We start from the raw sequence: 19,641 nt of genomic DNA on the forward strand, positions 1-19,641 counted from the left end.
ACAGCTAGCTAGCAATCCAAATATAAATAAAAGAGGGTTTTATAGAAGACAGACTTATCTCTAAGCATCATCAACACCCTTAGGTGGCTTTTGTTTTATTTCATCTTCCTTCAACTTTGGGGACGAAGTCGAACATTGCCCATCAGACACCTCAGGAACACCATTCGTGTTCTCACACTCACCCACATAGTATAGGTCGAATGAATCAGATTTATTGGGTTCCTTGCAAGCAAGAGGGGACATAAATGGTGATTAATATATTCCAGATCATCAAAACAAGATCATACAAACAAGATCATCAAAACAAGATCAACTGAACAAGATCAAATGAACAAGATTTTCACAACAACCATGGGATTGAACATGCAACTGAAATAGATCATCATAACGAGATCAACTGAAGAACATCACCAAAAACATTCATGGGATTGAACATGCAACCGAACTAGAACATGCAATACATGCAACTGAACAACGTCACCAAAAACAATCGTGGGATTCAACATGCAACTGAAACATGATCATCAAATCAAGATCAAGTGAACAACATCATCATAACAACATCATCATAGCAAAATCATCATAACAACATAACCATAGCAATATCATCATGGGATTGAACATGCAACTAAAAAAAAATAAGACATTCATTCCTGATATTGAACATGCAATACAAAAATCATATAGATTCACAAGGATAATCAAGGGATCGAGGACATGCAATTCAAAAATAACATAATTTATCATGAAATATCTGACATGCAAATCGAAAACTCGTCACTGAAAAAAATAAATCAAAATAATTCATGATAATACCATCCGATCAACAAATTTCAGACATGCAAGTTGAAAAAATGCTAAATAAATTTAAGTTATGTTTATTCAAAATAAATCAACAAAATTCACAAAAAAATCACCAAAATTCACAAAAATTCAGAGTAAACCTTAATTTCATTACATATCAGAAATTTCAACCAATAATCACAAAAAAATCCCAAAATATCAGATTCAATCCCAGAAAACAGAGTAAACCCGAATTTACTAAGAAATAAAAAAAAAACCCAAAAATAAAAGAAATATACCTCTTCAGATTCGTCTCCTCTAAAGAATATCATATCTGCTAGTGTGGGGACTCGATCGTCGTATTTCGACTCCACCTCTTCACCATGCTCCACATCCCATTTCTCGTACCAAGCTTTGAGATAATTTCGGGTACTCGTGTTCTCCTTCTGGGCCAACCTCAAATTATTCAAATACTCGCCAGAACGAGTGGTCGTTGTTGGGACAATTGCATTTTGACCCCCAATCACAGTTTGGGTCAGGAATTCGTTGCCCAGAAGCACCCACCGAATAACTCGGACGAGATTTGGAGGAAGAAGATCCCATGAAGATATTCAAGGAACCCTAAAAAACTCAGATTATTTCCCCCAAAAAAATTTCAACACAAAATCGTTTACCAGCGTCGATTTGGGACAAATCAGGGGACAAATATAGAGGGGATCTGATCGGAATGTGATTCCGTTTAAAATTTTAGAACAAATTTGAGTGAAAAACCCAAAGATCTGAGAGATCTAACCAAGAAACACGAAGAACAGAGGCGGAAAACCTTAGGGTTTTGAAAGAAACAGAGAGGTTTTTTGAGGAGAGAGAGGGAGAGAGTTTAGAGAGAGAAAGGAATCCGGAGAGAATGAGGGAGAGAGAGGGGTGAAAGGGACGGTTAATAAGGAGAGAGGGAGGGAAAGCGACGTTAGGGTTTATTGAATTAAATAAGGGTGGTTGGGTGGGTTAAATTAATTTAATATTGATTTTGGGGAAATTTAGGTAGGGAATCTTTAGGTATTATGGTAATTAGATAGAAGTGTAAGGGTATTTTAGGATAAAATGTATGTCCAAAAATAGAAACGGATACAACAAAAAGAAACGCTTAAAATAGAAACGGATACAACAAAAAGAAATGGAGGGAGTAGATGATTGCTTATTAATTTAATATAAATAAAAGCTGACATGTTGATGAAAAAATGGAAAAAGTGTAAATGTATAAGAAAAAAAATCATGGTTTGTGAAAAAGTGTGAAAAATGTATGTCCAAAAATTGAATCAGGACAAGTATTTAGAAACGCCCGATGAGAAATATATGACACTTATGAAACGGAGGGAGTATGTATTTGCCAAAAATAGTAAACTAGACGCGCGTTTATTTGTGGACAAAGTGAATACTTTGTAATACTTTTTATTTTTTAGTATTAGAAATTAGATTGTAGTTAAAAGTCAATTAATTAAGTGATTTTAAAGATCTAGAGGGACTAGTGGTTGGTGAATATTACGTACTTCAAACTTATTCGTACTATTCTCCTTTATTTCTCTCTTCTCTCTCTTCCTCCTTCAAAACCCTAAACTTTTAGGGGCTACCACCATCCTAATCGGTTAGGTTGATGATAAGTCTCTATTTTCTTTCTCTTTCTAGCTTTTGATTTTATGTTATGAGTAAAATCTTCATTCTATCTCTAATGAAGAGTTTCTTTACCCATTTATTGGCTTATATCTAGTCTTTTTGAGTTACATCTCTCTCTCTCTCTCTCTAAAAATTGATTCGAAACTAAATCAATATCAAAGCTACAACAAATCGAAAGACTCATTCATTGAAGGTTGTATCAAACAACGGTGAGGGTATTCATAATTGTCAGATCTCATCCACAACGATCATGGTTTTATCGGATTAGAATTTCGTTTGATCCAAATTGTTTTGCATTTGTTAATGATGTCTATTGTAGATGTCGTGTGACTATTTTAGTACCCCTTTCGTATTTATTTAAAAGATACACTTTCTTATTCGGTCTTATTTATTTAAAGGACACACTTTCCTTTTTTTGGCATGTAATGATCCTCATTTTCATTTCCAATTATGTTAATATTTCTCTCTCTCTCTCTCTCTCTCTCTCTCTCTCTCTCTCTCTCCCTCTCTCTCTCTCTTATGGAGTTGTGGTCCTCACGCTTAATCACATCCTCTTATTTTAATTCATTCACTGTCCTTGTAATAAATAATACTCCCTCTGTCTCTTTTTGTTTTTTACGTTTGGTATTTTTAACGCGTTTTAACGACTAATTAATGTGCATTGAGATTTTTCTAAGTTTTTCATGTAAACAAGGAAAATTACGTTTATTTATAATGTTTTCACTCTTATCAAAATTTTGATATTGGGAAAATGAGAAAAAGTTAATGTCTTTATGGAAAAGTGTGAGGGATTAAATGACTCAATTGATTTAATTGGTTAATATAATAATTGGGTACAAATTTTGATAGAATATTAAATCATTTATGTGATAATATAAAAGGAAATGTAAAGAACATTTTGAAACATCCAAAAAGGAAAACGTAAAAAACAAAAAGAGACGGAGGGAGTAGCTCAATACCTCATTTTCATTTTATTTTAATAAATTCAGGAGGAACTCACACTCCTGAAACTACCTACCGATCAAAATGTTTTGTTTAAAAAATAAATGTGGATAAAATAATGAACTAATTTTACCTTAAAAATATTATAAATTGATTTTAAAATCAATTCAAAATCTTTGATACTTTTTATGCACTCTCGTCATCTTTAGTGTACAAGTATCGTTTCACTAATTTCTATGTTCTAATAATAGCAAATTTTACCCCCTTTTAACTTTTTGCAAATTTGGAAACCCCATATAACCATATTCATCGCTTCCCAAATTAAGAGGTTTGTAATCATATAATTACTATGAACAATCTCATTATAATTCTTCTCAAAAAAAAAACAACCTCATTATAATCTTTTTTTTTTGTTGCCAAAATCGTCTTTCTTCTCTCCGGAAAACTAAATCAGTAATTATCTTTCCTTTTATATGGAATTGACGCTAAGCCGCCCTATATTTGGCATCTCCATCTCCGCTCCAATCAGGTAACTTATTTGTAGAACAGTACGTAGAAGAATGATTATTTTTGTAAAATGATTATTTTTGTAAAATGATCATTTTTGTATGCATGTTATTTCTAGGAGTTCATATTTTAAATGATTTTTCCGACAAGTACCTCAGATGTTTAACTTAATTCATGCAATAAATCCCAGTATTTTAAGTAATTCACTCTACATCCGACCTTTAACTTTGGGAAAATAATTTGAATAGCCTTATTGCCTTACGAAGAAGATAAAAGAATAAGAGATCTAACATAAGATAACATCAAAATCGTGTTATGTTAATTTGTTTTCTAAACTTCAAAAGTAGACGGTAAATTTCTGAAAACACGATAATATATACTGAATTATAATCTTGAGGATATTTGACAGAAAAATCGTATTTTAAAAACTTCAACCACGCTTCAGAGAGCCCCGACTATAGTCAATTCGTATATTTATGTCTTGTACTTATTGCATTTCGGTTCACTTTAATACACTTTCCACAATTTAATAGCCTACTAGATAGTTAGATCCCATCCTACTTTAGAGCACTATAATTTGACATTTGGCATTGGGTTAAGTTATAATGACGATACAAAATTACTACAATGTTGACAGTATATAAAAGGTAAAATACGACGGAGTATTAACTTCACTCGAGTCTAATATGTGACCGTAAGTCAAGTTAATAAAATTGTGAGTTTATAATATGGGGACAAATTTACATTCCACTTGCATCGTCACTTGTATTTTATTTTGATTCATCAACCCCTAGTTGCTGCCACTTGCAATATTCGATTAATTATTTTTTTGAAAATTGTGCTTAATGATCTTGTATTGATATTGACGAAGATAAAGAGAGATTTAAGTAAGAGATTATCAAGTTAGTGAAAATTACTCTCTCTGTCTCTTTTTGTTTTTTGTGTTTGATATTTTTCACGTGTTTTAACGATTAATTATAAATATCGAGATTACTCAATCTTTTTTATTTAAACAAGATAAAATAAGATTATTTATAATGTTTTCTCTTTTATCAAAATTCTAATATTGATAAATGAGAAAAATTTAATGTCATAAGGAAAAAGTGTGAGATATTAAATAATTCAATTAATTTAATTGGTTAAAATAATAATTTGACACAAATTTTGATTGAATACTAAGTCATTTATGTGATAATATAAAAAAAAATGTAAAGAATATTTTAAAATACCAAAAAAGAAAAAAAAAAGTAAAAAACGACGGACGGAGTAATATAGAAGAAAAAGATGAATGAAGGAGAAATTAATTTTTACTTAGACCAAAAATTAATGATGTACTTGGTCTCAGGTCGGTCACATGCGACTAACAAGTAACAACATCCTATGTAAGATCAACTTTGTCCCACCACCCCACACGTGTCATACAAACCCACACCTCATCAGAGATATTTTTCTTGGTTCAATCAAGTCCAAAATAAGAAAAGCAAAATAAATAATAAAATGACATGAGAAATCAAGTAGACGCCCCATCGCATGTTGACAAATGAGACCCGTATTTCTAGTAAATACTACACTATCTCCGTTAAACCACACATTTATTTCCTTCTAAGTTTAGCATTTTACCAACATCCCCTATTTTTTCTCGAAGCTTCACAATCAGAAAATTAAACTTCTAGAGAAAAAAAAAAAAAAAAAAAAAAAAAAAAAGAGAAAAAGGGAGGAAGAAGAATTTTAATACGAAGGCCAAAGTCTGAATCATCAACAAATTAATCAAATTCCTTTTCCTCCCTTTCTCTAATTGTTGATTGATTATTCATCCACAATAATTTATTGAATTTTCCAAAATTTGAATTATGGCGTCGGAAATGTTAACGTCTGGAGCAAGTGGGAGAGTAAGCGCCTTAATATCAATGAGTGCATGGAGGAGTTTTATGAGGATGATGATGACTGTATTATTCGTGATTTTGGGACCGTTTAGGGAAAGAAGACAGAAAGTAGCGCCGATATCGGTGTCGGCGAAGGAAGAGAAGGTGGTGAGCGGTTGTGTTGGTGGTGGCCCAGTGGTCAGGTTGCCGGCGGCGATTGTGAGGCGAGTAGTGGCGGATCAGGAGGTGGCAGCGAGGCGGATGATAGCGATAAGGCGGGTGAAAGAGGATGAAGATGACAAGTGCTTGAGGGATTATTCGCTTTTTGGTACACCTAGAGGTGTTACGCTATTTACGCAATCATGGTCTCCTGTTTATAGAAATGTCAGGTACTTTCCTATTTTATTTTTTAGTAGCAAAATTTGCAAAATATACGCCCTTGTTATAGTTTGCCAATTACAACTTCACTTACAATTTTAAACTTGACCCTCAACCCTAAATTACATATTCCGGCAAAATCAATTAGAATATGACATTTTAATAATCTATTAAAAATCCAATTACATAATTTCCTTTAAAAATTGGACACAGGTTACCCCTTACAACTATTTAAGTACCAACACATAATATATGATAAGCCAAATGCACTAGTACATCCCAATATTCGTCAATCTTTGTATTGGTTGTTAATTAACTTCAAAGATATTGTATTATTTGGTATTAGGTTGAGAATTTATGACGAAATTATGCCCCGTTCGGTGTAATTAGCTACTTGAAGCCAACTTTTAGAGGATGGAGTAGATGTCAGACTCATACTCCGTATTACATGTTAAATGAGTATGTTCAACATTAATTAGACGGTAACTTTAGGGGAAAAACATTTAATCTAACAAGATCTTACGCGACTGCCATTTGTATTACGTATTAATCACAAAAGATCGAAAATTTAGCGTGAATAATATAAAAATAAAATGGTGCAATATTTAAGGAACGAAGTAAATATAACAATTTGACTAAAATATTAGCAAATACTCCTTTCGTCCATTAATACTCGCACCGATCGAGTTTAAGATACTTGAATTGACTTGTTAATTTCAGTGGCGGACCTTGAACGGTTTTACGAGGGGGCCGGTAGAAAAAAGTTAAGCAATATACTATGTAATTATACAATTATACACAAATTTTAGGAGGGGCCGTAACTCAAAATACACTACAAAAATTTTCGGCCGGGGTGGACAAAGATCCGCCACTGGTTAATTTAATGGGCGGTAGTTGATAGTGGGGGTATTTTTTAATATAGTTAGTGTAAAATGGTAGGGGTAGTGGGGGTGTGAATTTTTAAATGATTTTTTGTAGGGTGTGGGTTAGGAGGTAATTGTGAGAAATAATAATATAATATTGGTAAAAGAATTTCATTTATAGAAGCGGTGTAAGTATTAAGGGACGACCCGAAAAGGAAAGTGGTGCGAGTAGGGACGGAGGGAGTATTTTCTTCCATTTAGAAACAATAATAAAAAAAGAGATAGAAAATAGAAAATATAAAGTAGGGATCATTTAGGGAAAAAAGTTGGCCCTAAACTTTTACACTAGGAAGTGACGCATGTCACTTCTGATGTGTATTTTACTATAATGTAATATATTACAATTTTTAAGTAGTTTTTTAATCACATTTTAACTAAATTGATTTTGGGAATAATGATACAAAGTATTAACGTTTATGCTAGTCTGGCTTACCAAGAAAATTATCTCCAATTTAAATGTAACATGATGTACTGTGACTCTGTGAGAAACTATTTTTGTTAGTAACACTATTTTGATATTACATTACACGGGTTTGCACTATTTACTCAACAGTTATCATAAGTTTCAAACATAAAGTGAGTTTGAACCATTATTCCATTGTGCTCTTATTTTTACGCTATTGTGCCTGGTTTTATGAGCCGTACCTAATGTTTGAAACTCGCGTATTCGTTAGATGGCTGTGTTTACAGTTTTGTTTCTTGTTTTTTTTATTTGAAGTCTAATGTTTTGTTTCATTTATGCAGGGGACTTGTGTTGCTATTGCATGGCCTTAATGAGCACAGGTTCGTGGTTGGTCTGGTACTATACTACTATGGTACATATTGGCTCTCTTTATTTATCCTTTTATCGGACATGCTAATTGTTCGTACATTTGTTTTTGATGACAGTGGTCGATACAGTGACTTTGCAAAGCAGCTAAATGGTATTGGAATCAAGGTTTATGGTATGGACTGGATTGGTAAGTCTTCTACTCTCATTAATTTCTTTTGTTGAAACTTGATATACCAATCTTTTGCACTGTCCTTTTTGGGTTTGTAACTTCGACATAAAACTTACTCTCCTGCTAGCATTGTCCTGGTCTTATGCTCCATTTTATTCGACTTATTTTGTCTGAATTTATGTTCTGTTATGGTCACCTTATTTCTACTTATTAAGTTCGAATAAAATAAGCCCAGGAAAATAAAGGTTGACCAAGTACAAGTTATAACTAAAATAAGTTCCGATAAGTTCAGTTAAGTTAAGATAAATTCAGATAAGAAATTTCAAGAAAAAATAAGTGAAAATCAGGTGAATAGAATGCATCCTTAACTTTATCTGAAAAAACCTTATATTGTGAAAAATATATGAGATAATATTATCTTTTCCTGAAATCGGAACTTATCCGAACCTTAACTAAACTTATTTGTATGCCGTATATTCATGGAATGGTACGTGTATTGTATTTTGCTTCTTGTTCAAACAATAGAAAACTGGAACACTATAGTGCTACAACCCTGATCGGACATTCTGAAAAAGGGTTCAAGTGAAGGGGCGAAAATTAAACATTTGGATAAGCTATACCATACTACCTTGCGATATTTCTCTTTTGTGGGAAATGTACCGGAATGATTTCAAGAAGGCGATTCGAAAGCGTATTATTGCATTGGTTATATCACTTATGGGCCAGATTTGCTCATAAACCCTTGTGTTGTGGAAGGTTATCAAAATCGTGATTCTACTTTAAGTCGGAAGGGCCCGCCAGAAGGATCGTAAAATCGTAAGATTTTAAAAATTTTATGGAAATAATATTATATAATAAAATGGGTAAATCATTTTATAGACAAACACTAAAAATTAAACTATTTAGTTAGTTTCTCATCTAATAGGCAATATCTTTACAAATCATGTAAACTAACCTTTGTACTATATTTTGTAACTGGAAAAAGTATTTATATTAAATAACAAAAACACCATAATCCAACATCCAACAATGCTATGCCATAAACTAATGAGAATAAGAACACAAATTACAATACTCCGTACAATCTAACAAATTATTAATGGTTTATCAACCATTATATCCAAAGCAACGAATCAGAAATTGGTCCGGTCCTAAACCGGACAAAACCGAAATAACCCGAAATCGGAATCTATAATTTTCTTGGTTCAGAGACCGGTCCGGAATAATTCCAGTTCAGACCTGAAAATTTCGTACCGGACCGATTTGGTTTTTGACCTTGGACCTGTTTAACAATAGAGTACTTAATTTCACACTGATTTTTCTTCATAACCACTCTAAATAATCTAATACCTATAGTTTATCTACATTAAACTCACAAAATTTTGTTCTATAAATAGATTTACTGCATATTTTCAGTAACCAAATAGCTTTAAAAGTAGGTTCAATACCTCAAAAGTAACAACAATATCAATTTAGAGTGACCAATTGATTCAACTAGAATATTAGTTGAACTATTGATGCTTATTTTACATAGAATTCAATCCATTATTCCAAAGGAACAAAATCAATGAATAAGATCTAGTACGATGTCAAATTATGTATTACAAAAACATCCAAAACAGCGAACCTCAACAATAAACCCTGAAACCCTAAAATATGTGAACTACAATAATACCTAAAATATGGGAACTACAATAATGCGATTAATCCACCACCCACCAAAATAAATAAATCAAAACATCAAATTATTTGTTCTATCACCTGGGAATCTTATACCATTCTATCACATGGCCACATGGGAATCTTTCCTTCACATGATTCTCAAAACCACAACCGAGAGCTTCATGATGAAGGCTACACATTTGAGATAATATGTCTCTTGACTAACTCATCAATCATCTTTGGAATAGTCGACAACACAAAGAAGAATTGTAGATCTAAAGAGTAGGTGGCCTAAGAAGTAGAAATAAAGTGGAGAAAAAGAAAGATAAACTAGTGATAGAGAAACAAGTGGTAATTATTGGAGGTTGAGCTGAGAAGTAAAGAGAAGGAGGATTAACAGAGGAGTGAGAAAGAGAGGCAGGGTGATGGAGATCTTAAAAAGTTGGAGTTGGGCGGAGTAGTAGAGGACTAGGTTAAGAAATGAGAGCGGAAATTAGTCATATATACTCTATATTTATGTATCCGGGTTCACGGCCTGGACCGGAACGTTTCAATTTTTGTCTTGGTTCGGAGTCCGGAATCTCACCTGGTGCCCGGTCCTGGCCTCGGTCAATTTCTGCACACTCCTACCCATGGTAGATCCCGTGGTAGGTTGCCACATTTGGAATCATCACCAATTTGCCATCAACACCAATATCATCTAAATCGAAGCAAAGCTTGACATGTTTCTAAAAACTAAAAGCAAAAGAATTGATTTAACTAAATTAGAGAACTCCAAATTGAAGAAGTAAATTACAGGTGCCCATTTGCAAATGCCAGCAAGTTTCACATGTGTCCCGGGTTTAAACAATACCATGATGGTGGTATGAGCGTCCTTGGTGTCTTGATTCTGGCCATACGGTGCTTGCAAGATGAACTCCGGGCAAGGGGGGTCCCCTAGGCAGAGCCTCCGACACTCAAGTCACTACAATTGGTGTATAAATTGAGAGTATTTTGGGGAGAGAGAGAGTAGGTTGACTTCTCTATGAGAGGTATATGTAGTGCTTTGTTGGGCCTTTGAGGCCTTATTAGTGATATTGGACTTGAGTGTGTTTTATTAGCTTTTGGGCTAAAATGGTATGCCTATATTAGCACCTAAACAACATGCCCCCATACCCAATTCTATTTGAAAAATGGATTGGGTTTTAATTTGTAATCACGATTCACGTCCAAGTAAAAATCGATTTCATCTTAGAATTTTATCCCTTAGCCCGGACTTCAGATTCGGGTTTTATCCTTTGGCTCAATTTTATCCTCGAATTGTACCTTCGGATTTTGTCCTCGGCTTAGATTTTATATTTTGGCTCGATTTTATCCTCAGATTGCACCTTCGTATTTTGCCCTCGGCTCGGATTTTATCCTCGGATTTTACCTTCGGATTTTAAGCCTCTTAAATTTTAATTTGCATTTGAGAAAAATTCAGAAATCTATTTTATTCGGCTTTTAGGCCGCTTAGATTTTAATTTTCTCTCGAGGCAAATTCAGAAATTTATTTTATACTGCCTTTTAGGCCGCTAAGATTCAATTTGCACTAGAGGAAAATTCAGAAATTTATTTTAAGAACTTGCTAGCCTGAGCGCAGTAGTCGATGTTTAGTTTTTTCCAAGTTCTTGTGATCCGTGGATCTAGGCAAGAACTTACATGACTATACAAGCGGATTTAACTACAGTAGCCCGAAAGCAATGCCCAAAGTTAATTATTTCCAAGTCCTTGTGATCCGAAGATGTGGGCAAGAACTTGCATGATTATCTAAACGGATTTAATTTCAGTAGCCCGGAAGCAATGCCCAAAGTTAAATATTTCCAAGCTCTTGTGATCCGAAGATCTGGGCAAGAACCTGTGGGTTTTTCCAAATTCTTGTGATCCAAAGATATGGGCAAGAACTTGCAGGTTTTTTCAAATTGTTGTGATCCGAAGATCCGGGCAAGAACTCAAATTGTTGTGATCCGAAGTTTTGGGCAAGAACTTGCAGTTTTTTTCCAAATTCTTAGAAAGAACTTCAGGTTTTTCCAAATTCTTATGATCCGAAGATTTTGGTAAGAACTTGCATAGTATCCGTGCGGATGAAATTCGGTAGCCCGAAGGCAATGCTCGATGCTAAGGTTTCCAAATTCTTGTGATTCGGGGATCTGGGCAGAATTTGCTGGGTATCCGAGCGGATGATCTTGGTAGCTGAGGTGCTCTATCACAAAAAGGAATTTGACATTAATCTTTGTTCAATTTGTTGTTATGAAGTTGACTTGCAAATTTGATAGTGTGATATATCAACAGAGAAGTATATATGAATATAATTGCACTGTTTGACATATACTCATGGTTTGAAAAGTGAAACTTGATTTGATATTTAAAGAAATATTATTTCTTACTCTTCACTACATATTTTCAATATGCCCTCACTCATGAGTTGAGTTTTGGTCGACTTATGAGTAGTATTGGATAAGGTAAGTAAAATATAGTTGTGCTAAGATGATCATTTAATGGAATATTATCTTAAAAATGCACCAAGTTTGCCATTATTCGATTGTTTAACCAACATTGAGGTTCACTCGTCTCGTTTGTAAATCAAGTGAATATTATAATGCAAGTATGATCGGCTAATATGCTTTATCATTTTCGGATAAATGCCAAAACATACAAGATTATGCAAAAAGCATGAGACGAGACTACATAATTTTGAGCTCGATAATTAGCGTACTTGTGCTTGTCGAACATGAATTTATAATTTGTTTTGGACATGATAGAAAATTTGAGGTGTATGCTCATGCGAAATGACTTATGAAGTCTCCAAGAATATCTAGCATTTTACCAATTTTATCAAGACAAAGTATAAAGTTTATACTTAAATAGGTAGAGGGGACGTATCGTTTATCAAGTCAAATAAATTATCTGATGTAGAAGATTCCTCGTCATCTATTTAACTGGCCCACGATAATGCAATATTACTCGGCATAGTAGAGGACTACAACACCACTTCATGTAATATCTTTAGATGGCCCACCATATTACTCGGCATATCTTTTATTAGTTGACAATATTACTCGACATCTTTTATTTGGCTGGCCCACCATATTAAACGAGCTTATCTTGAGCTTTTATGAAACTTCAATTATTATTGAGTAAAGCTAACTCACTGCCTTTTGGATACGACATCCAACAAGTAAAGCCAATTGACACTTTTTAACTTTTCAAAGCTAAGTGAATTGTTGCATGCCTGCATTTATGTTTAGGTTTTGGCTTTTGATATCATTACACGTGCCAAATGCCAATAGATGTTCTGCGTAAAACATTGCAAGGCTAGCTTCGGGAGGTTGCTACGACCTCGACACTGAGCTCGGCTCTGAGTTTCGGCACTGAGCTCGAGAGTTGTTATGCTCGGCACTGAGCCTCGATTTTGAGCTTTGGCGCTGACCTCGGCTCTGAGCTTTCGGTACTGAGTTTTTAGGGTGGCTTGTAGCTTGCGTTTAGTGTTTGAGATTTCCTCCACTACCGTGCGTATTTTTGGAGGTAGGTCTAAGATTAGACCGCCTTATTTTCCAATTTCACAACATATGGTGAGTAAGGCACATCCTCGACACATTACTTTTTGTGATTAAGATGTCATAATGTAAGATTGTTTTGCGGACACATAACCCACTTTCTAATAGTCGAGATATGACAAAACGACATTACTCGCTGGTTACCTCATATTCTTCGTCCACTTTTTTGTGCTTGAAGTCTTGAACACGATAGCCATGAAAGAGTGCATCTTCATAAGGTAGTGTACTTGATCCCCACAGACGGCACCAAATTGTTTCAGGGTTGAAACGATGCTATGATGATAATGATGTTGATATGAGCGTCCTTTCTTGAGTTCCAGCACGTACGGTGCTTGCTAGATGAACTCCGGGCAAGGGGGGGGTCCCTCAGGCGGAGTCTTCGACGCTTAAGTCAGTACTATTGATGTATAAATTGAGAGTATTTTAGGGGAGAGAGAGAAAGAGTGGGGTGGCTTATCTAGGATTGGAGAATGGCCCGTTATTACCTTCCCCCATGAGGGAATATATATAGTGTATGGTTGGGCCTTTGAGGCCTTATGAGCGATATTGGGCTTGAGTGTGTCTTATTAGCTTTTGTGCTAAAATGGTATGCCTATTTTAGCACCCAAACAACAATATGGATTAAAGAACACTGAGAATATTAAAGGCAAATTGCTGGCAAGTTGCATATGGATTGTCGCCTTATCTGTGATCATTTACTCAAATTGAAGAAGCAAGCTATTCATCTACAAATTCAGCAAAATAAAAAATACGGAATAACTAAGCAACTAACCCGAGATGACAACACGAACAACAATTCAGCAAATGACTGAGATTATTTATGAAGAAATAATTATTTTGCTGATTGAAACCGAGATGTAACGATAAAAAATGGCAAATAAATAATTTTGAGGAGTGAGAGAAAGTCTGTGAGTGTAAGGGGGGTGAAAGTGCGTTGCTTGGGTAAACAAATGAATGATAGGCTATGGGCCTGGCCCAATTTTAAGCAACAAGCACCTAAAAGGCTGAATCAGTAAAATCATCCCAAAGTCGCGATTAGCACGATTTTACCGATATAGTAAGAATTCTACTTGCGATTTTTTTGGATTTCGATTCTAGGTGTAATTTAGCTCTTTTTGGTCCGGTGGGATCGTAAAATCCTACAATTAGCTACAATGTTTATGACCTTCGTGTCGTGTGTTTTCGCTTGTTTAAAATGTCTGTTTTATGAGGTTTATTTTCTTGCCTGAATCGGGTGTTTCTTTCTTGATTATGTACTTGAATGGTTGTTCTTCTGTTAATCTTATCTACTCTACCCCTTCTCTATTCTTTATCTAGTTCTGTTAGAGGCTCAGCTACCGTCAAATAATAACTTTAAAAGGGGTAACATAGTTTTTAGCTTTCTAACCAAAATCTTTATCATTAACGAAGACACAACTCAATATTTTTTTTGGATTTATCGTTTTTATCTTTGTAGTAACTGTTTATAATCTCCTATTTAATTAAGCTTAATTGAACTCCTTTGTTTCCATCTTTGTAGTGAAGATGTTTGGTATTAGATTTGCTACCTATAGATTCATATAAACTCATAACGGTTCTTTTTACCAAATAAGTAAAGTCTTTTGTCCCTCCCAATCAAAGTTACAATTGTTTGTTTCGAGTTCAGAACTATATGTCAAGTTAGGTGAGAAATGTGATGTGTGCCTTTAAAGTGAAAGGTGTTTTTTGATAGTGAAAATCTGATTTAAATGCTGCATATAGGCCCTTATCCCCCGCTTCCCCTCCCAACCGCGCACCCCACTCAAAAAAAATGAAGTTAGAGAGTAGATTTCAAAATTTTAATGATCCTACCATTTCCCACATGTCATCGGATTATTTTAATGATATTAGTCTTGTTCTTGTCATTTCTGCTTGAGAGTGTAGAAGTCATGTTTCTGTGCATCAATATGTTAATGTTGCAGGATTGAGCATTCTGATTGGGTGCCCTGTGGTGCTGGTAAAGTAACATGTGAAGCTCCTCTTAATATGTAAGCCTGTTATTTGATGAGTCTGAGTCCGATTAAAAGTGGCGCATACATGATGCATGTGTTTTAAAATTCCAATGTCGATATGATAACCATCTAGCATGCTTAAACAAAAATACTTTCTTCATTTTCTTACTTGATTTCCTTCTCTTGTGGGTAAGGTCAGTGCTCATTTGAAATATATATAGCGAGGTTATATTATCCAGGCAAACTTCCAGGTGTTGCATCAAAAAAATATGCGAGGTTTTCCTTTTGGTTCCCAGGCTGGTTTTTTAATATTTATCTTTGTTTTTATTTTTCCTACTAAACTTTGATTCTACCCTACGTGAGTTTGATGAAGTGTGTGTTTTTCATTGCCTTACTTGATTCAGCGCCAATTTTAAGGTATTCTGTCAGTTTGTTCTCTTCTATAGTTCTTCAGACTATCACTATGTTGGTTTGTTTAGTTTCCTGTTAAGTAGTAAGGTTTTTAAAAAAAAAAATTAGGCAGAAGGATATTAATTCCAGCCTTTATTTCTAATTCTTTTTATCGGTGTACTAATATTTTCGGTTTCGAATATCCATTTTTCCAGGACATGGTGGAAGTGATGGACTGCATGCTTATGTCCCTTCCCTTGACGATGCTGTCGTTGATATGGTATGTTTTCATCAGCCGTTGGTAATAGAAAACAATTTTGTTTAAGTCATTTATAATCCGTGTGCTTAATAATGTTGATACAGAAAGCATTCCTAGATACTATTTTGTCAGAGAATCCTGGACTTCCCTGCTTTTGCTTTGCACATTCTACCGGTGCAGCTATTGTACTTAAAGTGAGTGTTCTCTCTTTAGTCTTGCTGCTGAAGAACTTTCATTATTTCTCTTTTTATGTTGACTCTTGGTACTTATCCTTCGAATTAATGCTGTCCCATGTCAAAAATGCAGGCAGCTCTTGACCCTAAGGTTGAAGCTCAAATACATGGCATAGTTTTGACATCACCTGCAGTTGGAGTCAGTCCATCTCATCCAATTTTTTCTGTAAGCCTCTAATTCGTATTATTTTTTTCTTTCGTGATAAATCTGTAGTTGAGCCTTTCTTTTTTTTAATGTTTCATACTTTTGAGAAACTTAATGTCTGTCGTTCCATTCACTACCAAGTCTCATTTTAGTACTAGTTTTTCTAAAAGAAAATCCTTTTTGTATGCTCTGAAAGTGAAAATTTGGTGGGGAAAATGATGTACCACATACACCGGGAGAGAATTGACCTTCTAAAAAAAAATTGAATTTAGTTCTTTATTTATAGGTGTTTATGGAATTATTATAGCAGGTTGGTCTAGTAATTATAGGGGGCGGCCGTTCAGAGGCAGCAGAAGCCATCGCCCTATATTCGGCTTCAGATGATGACTCATCCAGAATGGTTTGAGAAGCAGTACGCTGACCTTATAAAAAGAAAACAGATTCTTGAACCCCTTTTACGCTCATGATATGATCACCGGTTCCATCGAACTTGTCAAGATCTTACTTACTTGAATAAGTAAGGACAGGAGTTTCAGAATGGGCGGGCACGAGCGGTCTAGTGTCCGAGCCGCCACGGGCGTTAGGCACACCATCTTGAGAAGTAAATGCTTTTGACTACCGTAACTGAATTTCATGACTTAAAAGTAAATCCCAAGGATTTTGTGGAAGCCTTGGAACCTTAACTGGATTCTTAACAAATCAAAGTCAAATTGTAAAATGGAACCATAATCTGTAGCACGGAAGTTCATTGGGATAAACTCAAAATGAACTGCTCTTAAAATTTGCATTTGGTTCAGCTCCGATTAGACTCTTTCAAGAAACAGTTGCAGGTGGGGCGGGCTTTTGTTTGCTGGGTAAGTTGATTTAAGGGAAGTAGGAACTATTTTAGACTACTTCTAGACGCTGTTGATTCTGTAGTATTCTGAACTCTAAAATAATGTTTCCTTGGTGAACGAGTCTAAGCTGTCATTCAGCATCTGAATTTTTATCAAAAATGTGATATATGACTGTTTCTTTACGCCAGAATACAGATTTGTAGTGCTTTTACAGGCATTGGTACAAATATTCATGAATCTTATGTTACTGTTTTAACCTGTCAGGTCATTGCTCCAATTGCATCTTTTTTATTTCCAAGGTATCAATGTCGGGCTGCAAACAAATCAGGCACAGTAGTCTGTAGAGATCCTGAAGCACTAATAGCAAAGTATTCAGACCCTCTAGTTTACACTAGTGCAATTCGTGTTAGGACTGGCTGTGAGATTCTCCGCATTTCCGCATATATACAAGAAAACTTGAAGAGATTGAGAGTTTCATTTCTTGTACTTCATGGATCTGCTGATGCTGTTACAGACCCTGAGGGTTCCAAGAAATTGTATGAAGAGGCGTCTTCGACTGACAAAGCAATCAAATTGTATGATGGATTGTTGCATGACATCCTATTTGAACCTGAACGACAAACTGTCATCCGGGATATAACTGAATGGCTAATACAACGGATAGAAGACTAGGTATGAAACCGAGAACTTGTATAGACCACAACATATTGATGAGTGGCAGGCCAACCTCTTTTTATTGTTGTCGCTTGCTATGACTGCACCGGTAGTACGAGGACAGTTGGGGTATGGAACAATAAACAAGGTTCATTTTATTTTCCGTTTAGCCTGTAACTTTCATCTGATCTAATGGACTGTTGAAAAAGATCGATTGCAAAGTGTTTCTTGTTCATTTATAATCTCAAAATTGCTTGTTTCCCACATAATGTATGCTTTTTGCAGCAATTGTAACGGAGATATATTTCATCTTCTAACCATTGAAGATGCATTTAACCTTTATTTACAGCAATGGGCACCCTGAAATTTTTGGTTATGGGCTAGTTGGATTTTTTTGCAAAATGTGTGCAATTACGGACACTGCAAAAATAATAATAGTAATAGTAATAGTAGTAATAATAATAATAAGCCAGCTCCTGAGGGCATTTTAATAACTTGACTTTTCGTGTAAAGACGAAAACACCCTCCATTCGTTGTATATCGTTGGTACTCCGTACTCGCTTGCTGTGCCTCCATCCCCTCTCATTTTTCTCTCTCCTCACTTTTCCCCCACCAAAAGTAAACCCTAACCCTAGAAACGACGGCATCACAATCGCCTCCCTCCTCAATTGCTTCCCATCGCCGGCCTTGCATCGCTTCCCATCGTCGAATTTCTATGGTTACTTTTCCTCGCCGCCGTCCCTCACCAAATCGCGTACCAAAGCAACGTTAAGGTAGTTTTTTGCGTTTTTTTCCCTCTCTCTCTGTCTTTAGCTGAAGAATCATGAGTTTTAATTGGTTTTTTAAGGTTTTGTATTTTTCGATAATCGGAACCCACCATTCACCAAATTCGTGGCCAATTTCAGATCCCTCGATTACCTTCGTTTCGTCACTATAACCCGCGTTTCTGTTACCGTCGGCTACTTAGTATGGCGTTGACGTCAAGCGGCGATGTCGGCGCAGGATGCGGCTGCGGAGGGGAAACGGGGGTTGCCACGGTGAAGATGACGGCGGGGACAACTTCGGTGCAGAAGAGTAAAGAGAGTGAGGGTGTTGGAGTGGTGATGATGAAGAAGGTGAAAAGAGAAAGAGGACGGTCTACTGCTAAAGATTGAAAAATGCCGCCTTCTACTGCCAGAAAGTGTAGTTCCAGGTTGTTCTTGCTCCTCTGTGATTTAAATTATTTTATTTTTATTTTTTAAAATTATGATACTGAACATTATTTGTTGTATTTGAATTACTCATTTAATTGGGTGTTTTTTCTGGGTTCTTCTCTTTGGTAAGTTTTTTGATTTTGATGGAGTTTGTATTGTACTGCAACTATTTGTTGTATTTGTGTATTGAAGGTATTGAATTTTTGAATGAATTTAGTTGTTGAATTAATTTTCTACATTTTTGAATTAATTTAGTTATTGAATTAATTTTTCGAATTGATTAATAATGCTCATTAAAAATCTGTCGAATTTTTGATGCATACAGGCCAAGAGAACCAAGAAGGTCGGTAATGTAAGGAAGTAAGGTGAGTTCTGATGTGGTGATGTCTGTGACAATAAATCCTCTGGCATTTTTTTTATTAGTATGCATTTGATATATTTTTGTCTAAAACAGCTCGAGAACTAAGAATCAATTCTAACATTGTCTCGGTTCTTAAGAGGACTAAAGCTATCAAGGCCCAACTTGAGCGAATGGACCGCGCTACTGCTGAAAATTGGCGTCTATCTTCTGAATTGGGTACCCCAATTGATCGGTAAGGAACACTAATCTCGAAACTAATTGGGGTTTGAATTGTTTGTAAGGTTTGTTTTACAAAATAAATGTTGTTGCTTTGGTTGGTAATTTAGATGGAAGTTGATATTTTGTCAGAAAGTTGGATA

At 35.2% G+C, this 19,641-nt stretch overlaps 1 protein-coding gene across 1 annotated transcript; it reads left to right on the forward strand.

Annotated features, from left to right (window-relative positions):
- Nucleotides 1-5,462: 5,462 nt before the first annotated feature.
- Nucleotides 5,463-18,104, forward strand: LOC110794146 (uncharacterized). Its single transcript, XM_021999089.2, has 7 exons — nucleotides 5,463-6,151; nucleotides 7,808-7,846; nucleotides 7,952-8,022; nucleotides 15,817-15,881; nucleotides 15,965-16,054; nucleotides 16,167-16,259; nucleotides 17,339-18,104. The coding sequence occupies exons 1-7, from the start codon at nucleotides 5,751-5,753 to the stop codon at nucleotides 17,744-17,746; spliced, it is 1,167 nt and encodes a 388-aa protein (XP_021854781.1). The 5' UTR covers nucleotides 5,463-5,750; the 3' UTR covers nucleotides 17,747-18,104.
- Nucleotides 18,105-19,641: the final 1,537 nt, after the last annotated feature.

This window comes from Spinacia oleracea, chromosome 2 (genome assembly GCF_020520425.1).
Source record: "Spinacia oleracea cultivar Varoflay chromosome 2, BTI_SOV_V1, whole genome shotgun sequence".
Classification (NCBI taxonomy): Eukaryota; Viridiplantae; Streptophyta; class Magnoliopsida; order Caryophyllales; family Amaranthaceae; genus Spinacia; species Spinacia oleracea.

Bases quoted from the DNA above. Each gene is read 5' to 3' on its own strand.
- LOC110794146 (XM_021999089.2), top strand. From the start codon at position 5,751: ATGGCGTCGGAAATGTTAACGTCTGGAGCAAGTGGGAGAGTAAGCGCC. The intron at 8,023-15,816 runs GTAAGTCTTCTA...CCATTTTTCCAG, and splicing joins TTATGGTATGGACTGGATTG to GACATGGTGGAAGTGATGGA. The intron at 16,260-17,338 runs GTAAGCCTCTAA...TTAACCTGTCAG, and splicing joins CATCTCATCCAATTTTTTCT to GTCATTGCTCCAATTGCATC.